The sequence below is a fragment of the Nannospalax galili genome, unplaced genomic scaffold (assembly GCF_000622305.1).
Source record: "Nannospalax galili isolate Female #2095 unplaced genomic scaffold, S.galili_v1.0 scaffold78, whole genome shotgun sequence".
NCBI lineage: Eukaryota > Metazoa > Chordata > Mammalia > Rodentia > Spalacidae > Nannospalax > Nannospalax galili.
In genome coordinates this window covers 2,291,820-2,311,634 of record NW_008343387.1, presented here as the reverse complement: position 1 = coordinate 2,311,634, position 19,815 = coordinate 2,291,820, and the positions used below count along the sequence as shown (strand labels likewise).

The 19,815-nt window shown below is 39.4% G+C and overlaps 1 protein-coding gene across 5 annotated transcripts in view; it reads right to left on the bottom strand.

Annotated features, from left to right (window-relative positions):
- Nucleotides 1-1,720: 1,720 nt before the first annotated feature.
- Nucleotides 1,721-19,815, bottom strand: part of Klhl32 (kelch like family member 32) — a 232,186-nt gene continuing 214,091 nt past the window's right edge. For 3 of the 5 annotated variants that reach the window (XM_008839609.3, XM_008839608.3, XM_017799773.2), the window contains 3 exons: nucleotides 17,976-18,168; nucleotides 16,055-16,149; nucleotides 1,721-3,666 (listed from right to left, as the gene is read on the bottom strand). In XM_008839609.3, the coding sequence (XP_008837831.1) occupies nucleotides 3,505-3,666; nucleotides 16,055-16,149; nucleotides 17,976-18,168 (450 nt within the window). In that variant the 3' untranslated portion in view covers nucleotides 1,721-3,504. Of the gene's footprint in view, nucleotides 3,667-16,052; nucleotides 16,150-17,975; nucleotides 18,169-19,815 lie in introns of those variants that run through there. The other 2 variants (XR_003850542.1, XM_008839610.1) reach the window with 2 other exon arrangements.

Sequence of the window (19,815 nt, the reverse complement as noted above, 5' to 3'; positions counted from 1 at the left end):
ATTCCCCGCTCTGAAGAGGTAACCCGAAAACCTTTTAAGGATTAGATAAGAGCTCCCAAATACTTTAGACATTTTTGGCCTTTGGAACAGAGTATGTTGCTAAGAGGCCCAAGGACTTTTTGACTTTCAACCAAGAAACTGGCTACCCTTCTTTGGGGTCTTTTTACCCTAACTGCCTACCCAATTCCTACCTCCTATTCTTATCACACCATCCTCTGAAGAGTTTGCCCAGCTTGCGGATAGGGAATTGGGATGCAGACCGCCCTGGCTTCTTCCATACTCAACAGGAACAACATTTTGTTTTTAAATATTTTATTGTTCTTTACATAGAGATTTAAGAGAGTCATGTCTGTTAGCTTTTCTCACAGGAAAAGAACTCTGCTGAATTGTGATAGTACTTGTTTTATTATTTATTTATGTATTATTTTGTCTTTTTGAGACAGGATCTCCCAGTAGCCCCAGCTGGCCTGAATCTCAGTATGTAGACCAGGCTGGCCTCAAACTCACAGAGATCTGCTTGCCTCTGCCTCCCAAGTGCTAGGACTAAAGGTGTGCACCACCATGCTTGGCCAACTTGTTTTATTTTTAAAAGTAAAATCATAAAGTGATGTTTAAATGCTTTGAATTCTTATGGTTATATGTAGAAATTAAAGTCTTTAATTCTGAATGGATTTGCTTATATGACCAAAAATATAATATTATAGTTTCTTTTCTTACTGTAGGTTATTTTGAGGAAAGGGATCTGATTATGTGAACTGAGTTTTTCTTTTTAGAAAATGAGTGCAATACTTTTGATGCTATTCTTTGGTTATAGATATAAAGGATGTGTTCAAATTCTGCAAAACTTGTTCAATCCTGTATGTAATAAATATAAAGATCATCCAGGAGTAATTTGCTAATTTATGCTGACTTAAGTGAATGGTTAGAAACCTTTACAGAAATAATCCAAGGGAGTTTCAGGCTACCGTTCCTTTATCAGTCAGTCCAGCTTATTTTTCAACCATTTCCTTTCATCAGTGGGTGTGAGATCTAGTAATACAAATGTTGATGGTTTTACAAGGTAAAACTGCTGGAGGGAAAATTCTGTAGCAAAAGGACATTTTAGTAAACATGAAATACTTCTTGCTTAGGACCACACTGAAAAGATTTTAAAATGGCTAGAGTCTATTTCCTGACAGTAAGAACTTCATAGACAGCTTTTTTTTTTATTCCAAAGAGAGGCAATTTTAACACATTTTTCCAGAAATAACTTGAAGCAGGTTACATAATATATATATGTACAACGAAGTTTAGGGGGGAAAATAGGAACAAGAAATCAAGGACCAAAGGATTTGCCAACATGGGGTCAACTTTGGTGGAATAATGGTTAGCTCTGTTCTTTTATTTTGGAAAATCTTAATGAGTTTATTGGGCCTAGGGTGGGAGTCTATTTACAGAACAGTGGAACATCCCACCACCCCACCCCCATTTATAGCTGCACTGGAAAGTCCACACTCAAATATAGATTCTGTGACTCCCAAAAGCAGCACATGGACACATGGCAAGAGAGGTGCCTCATGGCGTTCTCAGCTTATATATCCTTAGCCCCTCTTCCATATGCAGCTAAGGTCGACCTATTGGGTGGGAGAGGTAACTGACTCCCCCATGGACTCCTTGACTCCTGGGAAGGAGGTGTGACTATAGCTTGCTGGTCGGAGGACACTTCCAGGTAATATCCACCCTTCCTCTGGCTCTTAAGTTCTTCCTGCCAGCCTCTTCTGCAAAAGTCCCTGAACCTTGGAGGGGTGGTAGTCACTCTCACTGTTCTGTGCCCGCTAACAGTGTCAGCACTAATGCTCTGAACTGTCCAAATTCGGACAGCTGTCTAAACACCTGTTCTTTACCTGTTCTTCTCCCTGAGTGTCCCCTCTTCTCCTTCAACCCCAACAATCAGAGATATTTTTTAAATGTTTTAGGTGTCTTATAACAGTGCATAAATTAGTGAATTTGATAAGGTTAAGAAGCTATTTTGTTAGGGAAGGAGAAGGAAGATCACGTGTTGGAGGCCAGCCTAACTGCATAGCCAATTGAAAAGCACCTTGGACTATCTAGTAAGGCCCTGTCTCAAATAAACAAATAGAAAAACATAAGGAATTCTTTCTTTCATTTACTTTTGATCCAAATAAAAAAATGGCTACATGAGTAAAATGAAAACTTCCCCTAAGAGAAGCATTGTTAAAAACAACTAAATAGCTGAGAGCAAGTAGTCTGCCTTTTAATAAGGATGACCTTACATTTTGGCAACATAAGGAAAAAACAGACGTTACAGTTGTTGAATTTAGGTTGAAATGTGATTAAGTTGCTTTATTTTATTGTTGTCGACAAAGCAAACCTAAAAATCGAGACTAAAAAAGAATTCTTATGCATTATTAAAAGGGTAGTAATAAAATATGTATTGGCAGTGGTGGAGAATCCCACAAGCACTCAAAATTGACATAACCTTTAACAAAGTGGAAAATGTGTATTAGAACTGCCAATTCTCATTTCAGATTTATGTCAAAGCATTCTATGGTGCCATGGTTAGTACAGCTAATTTTTTTAACTTTAAAATATTTTTGCACTAAGTGGTTTAAGATGAGACATTTAAGAATTATTTGAGGCAAGAATTTGTACAAGTTTAAGTATCTTTGGTGTTCCTAAGGTGTGGTCTCTTCCAAATGCTTTCAAATTCTTTAGTCTTACAGCATGTTTTCCAAGTTCTACTGAAATTTATAAACTTAAAAATAATATGCTTTTGTTACAGGGTTCTAAAGACAGTAAAACACCTTAGAATCTGGGTGACCCTTTTTTCCTAGGCAACTTTCTGAGCATTTATCTGCCTAACCCTCATGGTATTCTTTTGAATTAATGTGGAAATCAGTCATTATCCTCCTCAAAGGTGAGGGAACTGACACACTGAAAAGTTCTGATAGGAGGTCAGAGTGGTCAAGGCTGAACATCTAAGTGTTCCAAGTTCTGTTATTCCTGTCACCTTGAATACAATACTGCACTTAAAAATGTATGATGTTGAACCTCTACTGAGCAGAGCTACATAATAGTAAAATCGGAAAAACACAAGATGAGATTTAAATGGTAAAAGAAGAAAGTACAGAAGATTGAAAGATAATTGTTACCACATGTGAGAGCCGCCTTACTGTGTCATGTGCTTCTGGGCAGCACTGATTAGAAAAATGGACACAGGAATATTTCAAAGACCCATGAATTAGTAACGTGTCATTAGGATAGCACTTAACGTTACACCCCGTAAAAGTCATACATATTGTATGTTGACATACACTGAAAAGAGTGACAAGATTCTCACTGTGTTTTAGAAAACTGTTCATTTTTTTTGCTAATATTTATCAGAATATTAGACCTGTAAAACAAAACGGACACATTGAGCACTGAAAACTGTCATGTCCACTATCGAAAAGTCAAGCTCTTTTTCTGTCTCCTGTTGATGGTTTCTAAAAGAGCATTGGATTTTCAGATGGTGCCAATCCTGTGATGAGGCACTTGAAGAGTCTGAAGGTTAGGGCATGTAAAGTACGGGGCTGGAAGGAAGCAAGCTGCTATTCCGTTGGAAGCAAAAGGAAGTGTAGGCCCATAAAACACCTCTTCTTTGCCTTCTCTGCTTACATCCAATACCTACCAAAAAGAGAAGAGGATTACTCAGAGCTGCTTGTACATGAAGCACCTTAACTCTGTTTCATTCATGACCTTGACCTTAGGCATTGCTACTTTTCTGACTATGTTAGTGCCAGAAATGTTTATTAAGTACCTGATAAGTGCAAGGCTATGCATGTATGCATACACATATCTATAATTTAATCTTCAGGACAGTGATGAGTTACATAGTATTATCTTCACCTAATAAAACTTCCCTACACTGGTTAAATAACTTGCAACTTACAAACTAGTTTGTAGGTAGTGTCATAATACTGACTTACAAATATTTATAAAACGAAAACAGAATCTTGCAGCTTATTATTGGTGATATCTAGCTAAGCATCTGGCACATAGGGCCATATTCTAACACAGCTTAGCAGTTCAGAGTTAGTTCAGTTGTGTGACCTCAAGTTCCTAGAAAGAAGCTACACCTTACATTGAAACTTCTATAGGCTTATTGACCAATCAGAGCTTCAGTGATTGTGAAGGGATTGGAATGTTGCAGGTTCAGAGTCTAATTAAAAATCATCTTTAGCTATCTTAGGCCCCTTAAATGGCCATTTATTGTCCACCTCTGTATGTGACCTAACATCCTTATAGTTATGCGGTAAATCCTTAGAACGTATACCAACCCAAAGGCTAAGGATTTTGTGATGTAGCATCTGACACCTATAGCAGATTTTCTCACTTTGCTGTAACTGCCTACTTATTTTCATCAATGTAATTCAAAAAGTGGCTTATAACTTTATTCTGTTCCTATACCATATTGGAACATAGAAATTGCAGTAACCTAAATCTGTGTTCCCAGGCCACACATATTTGACTCTAGAATAAACTCTTTTATCTCCTTTGAGATAAGAACAGTATTTTTTCATTGACAGCTGGTTCTAGAAATCTGTCTCCAGTTATTTCCATTTCAAGGGTAAGTCTGTCTCACATGGCACAGCTTCTTTGGTGGTCTGTGCTGCTGTCACCTCGCTAGATCTGCCTTAAACTCTTTCTCAGGGAAACTACTCTTATCCTATGTGTCAAAATTATCAGGCTCTTTTCAGGCCCAATCTTAATCTATTTATTTGATTTTCCTCTGACTTCATTTAAAAATCTTTCTTTTTCTTACAACTCCTTTTTTAAATTGATGTGTGTGTGTGTGTGTATTTCATACAGAACATCCCAAACAATCTTATTCATTCTTATACCTGCATCCCAAATGGCACCCTCCCATAGCTCCCCTACCACTTCCACCAACTGGAGCCCATGTACTCTGTCATCCCTGTTACTGTCCACTGTGTTATCAGTGCCCCCAGCTGTTCCCGAGTGCTAGTCCACCTGCTGAGTCTAGTCAAAATAAAATCTTTCTTTCTTTTTGGGGTGAAGAGATGACTGTTCTTGTTTGCAGAGGACCCACATGGTGGCTAACAACCATCTGTAACTCTAGTTCCAGGGGATCTGATGCCTTCTTCTGGCCTTTGCGGGTATTGCACAACACAGTTGCACTTAAATACATTCAGGTAATAGACTCATAAACATTAGAGTTTTTAAAATCTTCTTCCTTTAGATTTCATGATTTTAAAATAAGGTTTTCACTGCTCAATGTAAGACTTCAAATCTTGGTCTCTAATACTGTAGTGCCCACCTGTAGCTAAGGGAGACAACCAGCTATTGTTCTAAAATGATGGATAGATTTGTTTTCTCCCCCATCTAGAACCTTTTGAGAGGGAACTGACACTGATTCTAACCACTTCAACAGCTACCAAAATACCTGAAAGCAAATCCTGAGTCCATCACTCTTGAGTCCAGCATTGGCAGACAAAAGAAAAATGAGGAGAACCCAACAGAGGGATGCTTTTGGAAGCCCTTCTCAAGAAATTCCAATGGATTCTCATATGAACATTTGAAAATTGCCCTGTTCTGACTTTTTTCTAGTTCCCTATCTAAAACTTGTAATGCTAATTACTCTTGCCTTTACTTCTCCTTCACATTTCCTATTCATGATTCAAGGACTTTCTTTTCCCCTTAGAGATAAGAATTATGCAATTTGAGGGTCTTTTAGTTAGACCCACTGAAAGGGTACTCCAATTGCCTCACCCTGCATCTCTGTTCAGCATGGAAGAAGCCAGAGCGGTCTGCGTCCCTATTCCCTATTGGCAATTTGGGTAACCCCTTCAGAGGATGGCGTGACAAGACTAGGAGGTAGGAATTGGCTAGGCAGTTAGGGTAAAAAGACCCCAAAGAAAAGTAGCCAGTTTCTTGGCTAAAACTCAGAATGTCCTTGGGCCTCTTAGCAACATACTCTGTTCCAAAGGCCAAAAATGTCTAAAGTATTTGGGAGCTTGTAGCTAATCCTTAAAAGATTTTAGGGTTCCCTCTTCAGAGAGAGGAATGTTAGGGTAGGTAAAAGCCCCATAAAAAAATAAATAAATAAAAGAAGAAAGAGTACATGAAGTTATCAGAAAAAAGTGATGGGGAGATATGGAGGGGAGGGAGTGGGCATGGATTTGACCAAAGCACCTTATATGCATGAATGAAATTCTCAATAAATTATTTATTTAATAAATAAAATAAGGTTTTCCCATTGTTATTGTGTGGTGGCGCACGCATTTAATCCCAGCACTCGGGAGGCAGAGGCAGGCGGAACTGGATGTCTTGTGAATTCAAGGCCAGCCTCGTCTACATAGTGAGTTCCAGAACAGCTGGGACTACAGGGAGACCCTGTCTCAAAAAGACCAAAATAAATAATAAGTAAATAAATAAAAAATAAATAAATAAAATAAGGTTTTCCGATTGTCCTTGCCACGTTGTCATCTATGTTGGGTCCCATTGCTTCAGCTAGATGGAGGTGTGTCCGCCAATATTCCAACCACAGAACGCATGTCCTTTAAAAATTTTGTTCACTCTTGTGCCTACATCTGTCACTTTTATAGCTAATGCTTAAGACTTTAATGAAATGTTTTAGATGAAAGGAACCCTTGAAATTTGTGACCTAAACTCATAGAAGGGATCTTAGTGGGTCAGGAGAGTAAGGTGGAGAGCAGCCACTTGTGCAAAGCCTTAGGAAACTTCATGTAAGAAGTTGTAGCTGGGAAAGAAGGCTGGACCACCCCCCACCCCCATAGACTTAGAATACTAAAATGCACACCCCTGGGTAGAGATTTAAAATGCTAAATAGACAGATGTGAATGGAGCTGTGTGTAGCACTAAGTGTAGAAATACCCTGCTATGTGATTGAGACAAAAAGTTGGTGCTGTGTGACCTGAAAGCTTCCATCCGATGTGCAGCAGATGTGACTGAACTTTGTCTGCCCTGGTGCACTTTCTCCCTAGGATGTGTGTCTTTTCCTAATCAACTCACCCTGCTTCTGCTTAATTGTGTGTCTCTGTTCTGTTCTTTGTTCCAGGCCAGAAGAATCTGGAGCCCTTCCAGAGGTACCCAGTAAACCCTGATATCACTAGAAAAAAAGATGAAATTTTAAGCTGTTCTAACCCAGTTACTGAACCTGTTGCTACTAATTTAAAATGTCTCTTACACACTAAATACAAATTGTTCTCCTTTATTATTCTGTGTGTCTTGTGGGATCACACTTAGTTGTTTTGAATGGGTAAGACAAGTCTCCCCATTAAAAAAAATCCTTTTTAATTCTTGTATATTTAGTGTCCCTGAAAAACTTAAGATCAGTATGACAAGTGTCACTTGTACCTCATAAAAAAAAAGGAAATTGCCAGGCATGGTGATGCACATCTTTAGTCCCAGCAGGGGCAAGCAGATTTTTGTGAGCCTGGCTTATAATGAGTTCCAGACCGAATGGGGCTACAGGGAGACCCTGTCTCAAAAAGAAATAAAGGAAGGAAGGAAAGGAGGGAGGGAGGGAAGAAGGGAGGGAGGGAGGGAGGAAGGAAGGAAGGAAGGAAGGAAGGAAGGAAGGAAGGAAGGAAGGGGGAAATCCCAGTGAGATTTTGAATAGTATTTTATTAAATATAAAGCAAAAAGATAATGTAAGGTTAGTGAGCAGGAAAGAGGCAGGATTTATTTGGGAAAAGGTCAATGGGCTCTAGTCCAAGAACTTGTTCTAGTACTCCCAGCTCCTCTAAACCCTCTAAATATTCACCTATGAATACCTACCTTACCTAGTCAGCCAAGCCCCTCACCATCCCTGTTCCCACTACTGATCTGAGAGATGCTTCTGCCTGTTCCACCCATTGACCACCTCCTGCCATCCTGATGGGCTACTATATTTCTCCAACTGGCTACTCAACAGGCATATTTCCATAATCCCCAGTTCACCTCTATGATATGTCTCAATAATAATTGTTTCTCCAAATCTGCCTAATGCCCTTTATAGGGCCCATTCTCCACTCAAATTCTACTCAATTCTACTTCACAGACTCCTCTGCATATCCCATTTCTAGGACTCATCCTAAGTTACTTGTGGGCAATTTCTCTGCTTCTCTTTGTAGCTAAACCTGCCAACCCCCAAAACCTAGACCTGTATACACTATACACATCCTTTTACATAGACAATAAAAAAACCAGACACTAAATGGTTAAAAAAAAAATCCCTCTACTTTCTAGGATCCTTCCTAACTTTCTCAGAGCTATCTCACTATCCTGGTCTAGCAGATGATACTGCTATATGTCCCCAGCCCCTCCCTGAAAGCTGTCCTTCCTCTCCTAGCTATTACCTTATGCTTGTGTGAACCACACAACTTAGCTTACACTGTTATCCTATCTGTGGACTCTATGTACTTCAAGGTTAAACTTCAGAGATGCAGTCACTACCTGCCCCTCACTGGGGTAGCCCTGACTGAGGAATAGTCTGGGAAAATAAGGTCACTGTCCAAGAAAACTGGGGTGTTGTGCTTTGGATGAGAAACGCCCCTCATAGGCTCATGTTTTGATAAGAGGTACAGCTTTGCTAGAGGAAATTCATCACTGGAATGAGCTTTGAGGATTTATAGCCTTTTACACCTCCTGTTCTCTCTCCTCTCTCTCTCTCCTCTCTCTCTCTCCCCCTTCCCTCCCTCCCTCTCTTTCCTGTGTGTGGATGAAGATGTGACCAGACAGCTTCCTGCTCCTGATCCCATGCCATGCCTTTGCCATCATGAGGAACTCGATCCTTACTGGAACCATAAGCTAAAATAAACCTGTTCTTCCTTAAGTTGTTTCTGTCAGGTATTCTGTCACAGCAACAGAAGAGTAACTAATGCAAGTGTCATTCCAAACATTTTCCTCACATTCCCTAACCTCATACTCCCACCTCAGCGCCCTAGCAATTCTCTCCTCTGTAGAACATCAACTTATCTGTCTCCTGGACAATCGGCTCAGTGTTAGTACCCTTGTCTCCCAATACCTAGACACTGAATCACTGATGAAACCCTTCCCATTAATCAAACTCTGACAGCTCTTTTTACTTTCCTCAGCCTCAACTTCTCCCCTGAGACCCCCTCGCTCACTCCCTATCCTTGAAGGCTCAGGTGTCTCTTCAGCTATTTCCAACAGCTTCTGAGGCTTTCGAATACCCCAGATGAAATAGCCATTTCTGTTTCAATCCTGTGAAAGTAAATTGACACACTTGCAGGTGTTCTCCACAACTACAGAGTTCTGGATCTCATTACTGCCAAAGGGGAACCTGTTTCTTCCTCCAGGAGTGCTGCTTCTATACAAACGGCTTAAAGTGGTCTGAGATGTAGCAAGAAACCTCAGCCTGAGCATCCCAACTGTAATGACATTGTGACCCCAGGGAACAGTGAGTGGCCCAACCTGGGATGCTGGCTGCCCGAGCTGGCCTGCTTTCTGGAGCCCCTTCTCTTTATCCTCCTCCTGCTAACCTTTGAATCCCATTTTTTGTAGCGAACTAACCTGTTCTGTGTCCCAGGAACTGAACTTCTTTATATGGGACACCAAAAGACATCACCATCCCCCAAAGTTTCTGATACCAAAGACTGCTCCAAGACCCTCTCCTTGATGAGAACATCATCTCTATCCAGCAAGAAGTTACAAAAGTGACAACTGCATTTTTCCCCCTATCTAATAGAAACAAAAGTCAGGAATGCTAGCCATAGCCACATCATTGGTACAGCTCCCCTGTTTGGGCTAAACAATGACAATTCCTGAAACTAAACTAACTTGTTTTCTCAACCCACCCCCACTAATGGCTGACCACCAGATAGTATTGATCATCTGACCTCCTTTAAAACATTACTCAATTTATTTCCTTGGCTGCCTCTAACAATGGCCCATATGGGTCAAAAAAGGAAAATTTTCAGCCTTTCTGCCCTGTAACCACCCACCTGTGAGTGGACCGCACGTTCTGTTTTAGGGTAGAGCCCCTCTGTAGGCCAGTTCCTGAATAAAGCCTTTGCTCTCCTTAAGTTGTTCATATCCTTTATCCATCTCTCCTTCTTGTCAACCTTACAGAGATCATTTAATATTTATCAAAACTATCCAAGATTAAATTCTGCCTTTGATTTACAGAGAAGAAAAGAAAATTAAGTGACTTGCTCAAGGTAACTTGGCTAGTAAGTGATGGAGCCGAGTATTTCAACTCATAGAGGCAACCCAGAAGAGCAAGGACTTTGGACCTTCCCCAAATGAATACATTTTTAGAAGTCAAAATATCGGTGAAGTAATCATCTCAAAGCTTTGTGGTTCTCTGGGCCAACAGAGGATGCGTATGTTAAACGGATATAATCTACTTAATCTGAGAAGGGGAAAGGAAGCTTTTGACAGTTCTTTTCTACAAAATACCCCTGTGAGCTGGCAGAAAGAAGGCACTTGGGAAACGGCAGTGCCAGATTGGCAGCACATCCCCCATCCAAAAGGAAGTAATAGTAAATAAGAATGGTAGAATAATCTGGAAACACAGATGAACCACCTCACACTCCCGTAGGCACTGCTTGTCATAGGAGGCATACCAGCCACTGTGCCAGACATCTGCCTCCATGCCCACTGAATGAATAAGAGCACCTCCATTATTTTTTCAGGAATCCATATCCAATGAATCTTTTACTAATGAGTCCAAATCTCAATCTTTAAACAAGTATTCATTTAAAAGCATCTCAGCTTTTTGGCTGTTCTGTTCTTCGGATGAATGGAGCAGTGAGTGCTAAGCAGTTAGAAATGAAATAGTGCACTTTCTTGGTATCTTATGTGTGTCACCCTCGCTAATGCTGAAAATGATGATCAAATGAACCTGGAGTAGAGGTCAGAAGGAGCAGTCTACTAAGACAAGAGTACTTTTAAAGCAAAAACAATAAAAAAAAAAAAAGGAATTTAGTCCAGGATGTTGGTGGGACAATCTCTGAAATATTTAAGTATGATCTTCACTTATCAGCCATGCTATAGATTAGTCTTGGATTATGAATTACATAGATTTGTGTCAAAATTTTATATGTAGATAATTTTAGTGTGTGTATGACTTTCATCACCATCCTGTAATTTTCACCATGTTTTACAGTTAAGAACTTTGCTGTCTAAGCAGCATTTTCTCATAGCCACCATCTCTGTCTTCTGTTGTCTTGCTTCTCTCCTGGATACTCTTCCAGTAAGTATTAACAGAAAGGACATGACCAGCTTTTGAACATATAGTCTCTCCAACCATCTATATGTTACTGTTAATGAATCAAAATAAACAGATCTGTAGTCAGCAGTAAAGTAGAAATAGTTGAGCTTTAGTTAGGATAAAAAGACAACCAGAAATTAGTTGCCAATAACTAGAATGCAAGATACATGATATAGAAGTTATTATAGGGGCTCAGTGGTCAAAAGAACATGTTGTACATAGAGAGGACCCAAGTTCCCAGCACACACTGGACAGCTCACAACCACCTGTAAGTTCAACTTCAGATGGATCTGATGCCTCTTGTTTCTATGAGCACCTGCAGTCAAGTGCACACACTCACACAGTGACACACAACACATACACATAATTTTAAAATAATAAAATAAATGTTTTTTTTTTAAAAGAAGGCTATTATCCAGGAAGACTTTGATTACAAACATCTCCTTAAGTGATGAACCTTATGTTAATATGGACATGTTTATTAAAAACATTTATCCTAAAACATATCTTTAAAAATTTTATTTTTTTATACTAAAAAACATTTATTGGGCTAGGGAGATGGATCAGTGGATAAAACATTTGCTCTGTAAGCATGAAGACAAAAGTTCAGATTCTCAGAACCTATGTAAAAGCCAGACAGGTGTAGCAGCCACCAATAACTCCAGCACTGGAGGCAGAGACAAGATCCACGGAGCAAGCTGGCTAGAACAGCCAGAATTGGTGAGCCACAGGTTCAGTGAGAGACCCTGCCTCAATAAACAAAGTGTCTAAGAACAATCAAGGAAAATACCTGATGTCAACTTTAGGTCTACACACACACACACACACACACCACATTGCACATGCACCCATACATGTGTTTACACACATGTAGGTTACATATGCACACTCATACCACACAGACCTGCACAATGTAGGGGTAAAAAAGAAAGAAGGAACAGTGAGCTGGTACAATGTGGTGGGTAAAGGCATTTACTGCCAAGCTGGATGACGTGAGTTTGATCCCCGGACTTCCATGGTGGTGGAAAGAAAGAACTAACTCTCCAAGTTGTCATCTGATCTCCACACATGCACCACAGCATCCACAAAGGAAGGAAAACGAAGGGGGGAGGGAAGGAAGAAAGAATGTGAAAACAAGAAAGAAAAAGAAAAATCTTTTGATCAAGCTTATCTATCCTTTGAAGAACCAATGTGCCAGGTGCAAGGATAAATAAAATTTGCAAGAGGCATAATCTTAGAGATGAAATTTATTCTGCTAATACAAGTTATCATTAAAACTTTTAAAATCTGTTATTTTAGGATTACCTTAATCCTGAGGATGTTCTTGAATGTCATGATCTTGGTGGTTTATAATATACATGCATCCCCTCAGCCCTTAAAGAAAAGTGTGTTTGGGAATAGCCAAGCATTGTTAGCAATACATTAGTGTAGAATTACTGAGCCTCCTAAGGGAAAACTATTTGAGGACAAAAACAAATGGTATTATCACTATGGAGTTGTTTGTTTGTTATGCTTTTTATTTTCTGTCTTACAAGTCACCTTTCAAGTCTGTGACAAAATAAGAAACAGAAACGTTTTAAACTATGGCTGTATTCTGGTCTCCCAGAATTGACATGTGTAAAGGGTTTTAAAATTTTCTCTTATAGTTTAATTTGTTTCCTATTCATAGAGCTAATCCAATATTAATCATAACAGAAATATACCCATAAATATGTTTGAATTTTACAACTTAATGAAAGTCCAAATTTTTTTCCACTGTACAAACAGTCAAAGTTTCCCAAATCCACTTACAACACAGCTCCATAACAGTATGGAGCTTTACCTCTGACCCAACCCCTTGTCATCAATTCCAAAAAATAAATAAAAGAAGACTGAAAACTGACAAATCTATGCTTGAATGAAGATGAGAAACACTGCTTAGCAGAGAAGAGTTTGCCTATTTATTTTTATCTGAAAGATACGACTATGCTCTTGTACAGAGCAAGTCTTCAGTTAACTCATCTACAATCTTATGTGTGTTTCGTGCTTAAATTTTTTTCTGCTGCATTATTGTTTCCTAGTTCATCAATTTCCTCTTTTTTTATCTCCTACTTTGTGTTTTTTATTTTCTAATGATTTAAGCTATATTTATCCCACATGCTTTACTACACATTGCTTTTATTATTACGCAGTTCTTTGTTCTATTATGACTTTTAACTCATAAGTTATTTGGCAGTGTGTTTTATCATTTCCAAGTGTGTGTTTAGCATTCTGTTAAATTCAAACTTTCTTGCATTTTATTAGAGGCACATAATACTAAGTTTTTGAGATTTATTAAGGTTTTATTTTTATTGAATGCTTGCAAAAATACACAGTATAATTTGATGGGTATTTAGATGTTCTCCCCTATCCACAACTCCCCTTATTTCCCCCTGTCTAATTATACTCTATTTTTGTGCTCTATTATACATATTATAAGGCCTATAGAGTCTTATTTGTGTCCCCAAATGTCCTTCAGTGTGGGTCCATCCACTGGAGCCAGGTTAATCTACCAAGAGTCCCATGCTTGAAAGACACTGCCTCTGCCCCTCCCAGCAGCCATCAGTTGCCATGATTTCCCTAGGTTGGGTTGCAGTTTTTTACCTACTTCTTCATGTCTATGCTGGGATTTTAACTAGTTTGAGCATGCATAGGTCTTGTGCATGCTGTCACTATTGCTGTGTGCTCATTATAAAAAAGAGATTAAGGCTTTTTTTTTAAACTTTAACCATAGAGCATGATTGGATTTTGTAAATGTTCCATGTGGGCTAAGAAAAAATGAATTCTAGCTATTCACTCTAGGACTCACATCTATTCAGCCAAGCTTATTAATTATGTTTTTCATATCTACTTGGTTCTGTGAATCACATAAATATGTTAAAATCCCTAGACAAACCTCTGGCAAAACAAACCAAGAGGGAAAAATACAATATTATTAATATAAGGGGAGATACAACTAAGGATAAGATAGCAACTAGATGCTAGCAATTAGCAAAACAGGTAACACAGAAAAACTTCTTAGCAAATATATATATATATTTCACACATATATATATTTCACATATATTCCTTGTGTGATATATGGTATATAAATATCAATATCTATATATATCCTTTATGAGATATGACTTAAATATCATAAGCAGGAATTGCTGTGTAAGCACATGCCTTTAATCCCAGCACTCTGGAGGCAGAGGCAGGTGGATTTCTTTGAATTTGAGACCAGCTTGGTCTACATAACAAGTACTAGACCAGCCATGGCTACATAGTAAGACCTTGTCTTTAAAAGGGAGTGGGGGGGCAGAATCATTCTGTAACAATTAAAAATTTAAAACAGTTGTTAAAAAATTTTCACACAAAGATGAGATCAAATAATGCAAATACTTATAAGGATATACTTTGCTGAATATTAGAAGAAAGGTTGGAGCTAAGATATGGCAATATTTTACCAGAGAACATGTAAAATAGAAAACTGGGCTGAGAATTATGAGACAATAAGAAGAATGCCTTGGCTACATATATCAAAAGGGCTGTTTCTGTTTGGAGAAGCTCTGCTGGCGACCTACTGAGGCAAGCCTGGGCTGCTCACTGGTGAAGTGTGAAGGCTGTGGAGCAGCTGAGGCTGTCCTATTTGACATCCAAAAACAACCACTGCTCATAGCCTCTGCCAGGAAGGAAGAATGCCTCTGTAGCTCACAGTTACGAAAATGAACAAACTGCAGTTTACAAAATTCATGAAGATGATACACTTAAAATTATTAGAGTACAAAGGGACTATTTCCAAAGATTAAAAAAAATTTATTGTTAAATCAAGGTAAGCAATCCAGTTTTCCCAGTTTATCAGATATTTTGTACATTTTTTTCAGGGGTCTTTTTGAGACAGGCTCTCCCTGTAGCCCCGGCTGGCTTGGAACTCACTATGTAGACCAGGCTGGCCTTGAACACACAGGGATCCACCATTTAGTGAAGATGGGATGTTTGAGGTCTCACTGAGGACGGTTCCCAGGCTTGTCACCTCTCTTCCTCCTTGTTCCCATTCCTTAATTGCATGCAGAGTAATATACTTTCCTGGTATCTGTTTGGAAAAGATTGCATTTTTATGACATATATAAAAATCAGCTTTTCCCTCTAAGCATGTAAAGAAATACTGAGAACTGTCCAGAATACATTGAAGATAAAGTGTGGTAGAATCCAGAGGGGGAAATCAATTGAGAAGGTTCATTAGCAGGATCCACTTTGGATTGTTCTTCAATGTTTAGCATCAGTCCCCTCAGACTTTCATTCAGTCATCTGGCCCAGCGGCCTCCCAGCTACTCAGTGATACATGGATTCTCTAACACACCCTGCTGTGTACAGGGATCTATGTAAGAGCTATGGGAAGATGAACCAAAAGAACCATCACTTTTTTTTCTGAGGGTGGGAGGTTTCTTTTTGAGACAGGGTCTCCCTGTAGCCCCGGCTGGCTTGGAACTCACTATGTAGACCAGGCTGGCCTTGAACACACAGGGATCCACCTGCCTCTGCCTCCTGAGTGTAGGGTCAAAAGGCGTGCACCACCACACCCAGCTTATTTTGCACATTTTAAAAAGCTTGTCCCCAGCTTTATTTTCAACAGGCCTCAAATGTTTAGTAAGCAACATCCTCAGGATACAGCATATAGGCTGAACCGAGTACACAATGAAAGGGACCTCAAGCCTCTTTCCACACATAAATATCTCCTTCTGCAGCTGAATTGCAAAACATAACCTCACTGAACCACTCACGAAAACTTCAAAAGGAACTTCAACCACTCACCTGGATACAAGCCAGGGGCTCATTGGTCCAAATTGAATACCCACCAACTAAGTATATTCTTCCATTATGGACAGCAACTCCAGACTCATTCTGGCCTAAAAAGAATTGAATAAAAAAATTCCATTTCTTACATGTTTTAATCAACCCTTTGCCACCAAGACATAAAATTTTCCCCTGTGGCATTTCTGTATACTCCATGGGAATTGCTCAGCAATTTATCACTGTCCCAGGAATTAGCTACTAAGAAGAGAGTGAATGTGTGCCCAGTCACAACCAGGCCAAAATACTTATTAACCAACAACTTATTAAATACCCCATCAGTCAGCTGTATAGAACTAAGAGCTCCCTACTATGTTGAATGCCATTCATTCATAGTGGTGGAAATAAGTGGCATTTTAGATATAGAACACCCATGGTATTCAATGTAACATTTGTACTCACAAATGTTACATTTGTGAAGCAAAACCTGCTACCCCAAGAAGGCAGTAAAACAGAGCTGGGCCCCCAGCATGCCTCAAATGAAGACAAATGGCAGAAAAGATGGATAAAGCTGCTACCCTCTCTCTTTTTACACACAACCATTTTAAGATTGTATTACAGTTCCTGAGCTGGGACCAGGCTGCATAATCCCTGGATACTGACACGCCAAAATGATGAAAGGTTTCCCCTCCCATTTCAAAGAGAAGACAGAATAACTCACTACCACACATTCTTCCCTGGAGGCCATCAGAGAGTGAGAGAGTCTCTCTTTATTGATGAGCTGACAGAAGATTGACTGGGGTAATAAATACGCTAGATTCTACAGCAGGTGGAATCCCAGATCCAGGGATCTGGGATCTAAGTTCCACACAACTGGGAGTTTGGTCCTTATAATTCGCCTAAAAAAACCATTTTGCAAAAAGAGGAGCTCAATAAAAAGCACCTAAATCTCTGGTCATGTTCCATCCCAGCAGCATCTCAGAGTGACTGAAAGCCCACTCAGCATAGTGAAATGCCTTCAGGAAATAATCTAACCCACTACTTAGACTTTGTGATTTTCCTCTCTCTTAAACAGTCCTGGAAGGGATCCTACCACTTGTGGATGTTAATAATACAAACTGACAAGGGAGACAAACTTTTTCAATTCCATCCAGAATATCAGGGTAGATTCATTGCTACTCTATTTATTCCATTCCTTTTTGTGATGAGTAGGAGCCACATCTGTGGCTGCCCTGTGGAAAGGCCTGGATGGAGTGTGTGGCCAGAATTCCAGCCAAATTCCTGTTTTTAGATATAGCCAGAAACAATATTCAGCAGTGACAAACTCCTGCACTTCTGAGAAATACAGTGAGAGGTAGAACATGAATTGATTCCATAACAAGTAATTAGGGGCTGGAGATATGGCTTGGTACGATGCTTGGCTAGCATCTATGACGTCTGGGGTTTGAGTCTCAGCTCTGCATGAAAGCAGCATGGTCACGCATACCTGCAGTCCTACGACAAGGAAGATGGAGACACAAAGATCAGAAGTTCAAGGTCACTCTTTACTACATAATGATTTCGAGGCCAATTTGGGATATATGACACCCTGCCTCAAAAATGTGGGGGGTAACAGCTACTATTAATTCCTTCGGTGTCTTTTTCCTCCTGCCTGTGAATACTGACTGATGGTACTGGATTTCATATCCTTCTCTTGGTCATATGAGAACATGCACAAAGTAGAAACGAAATGCCCAGCCACGTGAATGAGCCCAGTTTTGTGAGAGATAATGCATACTTTCCTGGTTAATGGAAACAATTTGTTCTCCTGGTATGCAAATAATATTTAGAGATGCACCCAAGATGTTCAAGAAACAGTTTGGTGATGTCCTGAATCTCTGTTCTGGTTTTTTGCTTTTTTTTTTTTGTTTTGTTTTTAATTTATTGAACCAAAGATACTTGCCAGTCAACAAGTTGAAATTACAGCGTGTCCACTGGTCAGTGTCAATGTTATAAGAATCTATGTGGCGCACAAGAATGCGATCATTATTGTAGTCCAGGTCATTGCCTCCGAGAACATAAAGCTTCCTCTGGACAGCAGCCATGGAGTGGTAGACCCGTCTCTGCAACATGGGGCTGCGGCTTATCCACTTATTCTGAAAAGGGAAATTCAGGTGTATTGTGTTACAAATTGACCTCAGAGGTAGTAAACGCAGTGGGGGCTCACTGGCAGTTGGAACCTAATGTTAACCACATTTTATTTCATAGTACTTATGTGTTGTAGGGTATCAGCTTCATACATAAAAACAAACAAATAAAAGACCATATTCTTAGTTTGTGGCTTAGGGCATTTTCTTTTGTTGGGTTTGCCTTTTTTAGGGCATTTTGCATTTTATAAAGGAAGCATTTCATGATGGTTACCTCACATGCAGTTACAGTGTAGAGAGTAGTATCTCTAGATCCAGAATGCCTAGGTTGTAACCCAGGTGCAATCGTTAGTAAGTCACTGAACTTGTCTGTGCCTATCTCCTCATCTATAAAATGGGGGTAACGGAACCTACATGATAGACAGTTGTGAAGATCAAATTGCCTAATAAGCAAAAAGGATTTAAGAATCTGCCTCACATTTAACAACTGTTCAACACATGTACATGGCTTAAAAAATATAAGGATAAACACCAGGTACCCAAGGACTTAGGTAAGTTAGGGTGAGGTTGGCTTTCCCTTTCTTTCCAAAATTAACCTCAGGTCAGAGACCTCCCAGGACCCCTTTGTGTCAGGATTCTCTCACACTTTCACATATTTACAGCTATACTTTCTGCCAAATTGGGTAGCTATTCCACACATTTATTTGTGCTGGCAGAAGGCCAAGCTTTATATAACAACTTTATAATGGGAATGGTGAGATCTTCAATATTTCAGTCTAGGTCTTCCTCATTAATAAGAAGGTCGGCTCCTCTTAAGATAAGTCTCCTATTTATAATACAATATAAAATATAAAATTAAGTGAAAATCAAGTATGACTTTGATTTTAAATCTCGACTTGACAGATAAGTAAACAAAGTGATGGATAGGTAAACAAGCCTGACAATTTCCTTTCTCACAAACACTGAGCTTGTAGGAAGAACCCCATTCCCTTTTTGCCAAGACAAAATTGGATTTCAACTAGAAAAATCTTATATTTTACATACACAGACTTTCACCAGTTCACAAAGCTGTAGGGAAAGAGCAAAGTACAAGTACAAACATGTTTGCATAAACACTGGCATTTATAGTATAGGCATCTAGTCACTACAGGCATATATGCTATAGCATCTGTTCACTGTAGGCACACATATTAGCTCATTTCTAATTTCTCTTTTTAAGATATACTGCAGAGAAAAAGAAGTTGCTAGTTTTAAAGACTTACATTATCTGTCCCTCTGAACACAGAATCTGCTTCCAAATCAAATACATTCTTTAATAAAATAGTCAAAGCTAGCTTTCAGACATTTTGCTAAGAAATATCTTGAATGCATTATGGTTGAGTGAATTTAAAAATTCTAATGATGCTTATCTTGGGTGCTCTCTGTGTGATAACCCATTACAGTATTAGGAATCAGTGTTTGCATTAGCAGTCCAGTCCCCTGCCACAAGACTATAGATGCCATCTGGTTTGCAAAGCCTGCCTACATCCCCTGATTATATCTTTAGCTTCCTTCACTGCAGTGCCTGCCAGGTGAGCCGCCAACCGCTGCAAAGGCAAAGAAGCAGAGAGGCCTGGTGGGGTCATTCCTAATAAGCTAGCGTGTGAATACTAATCA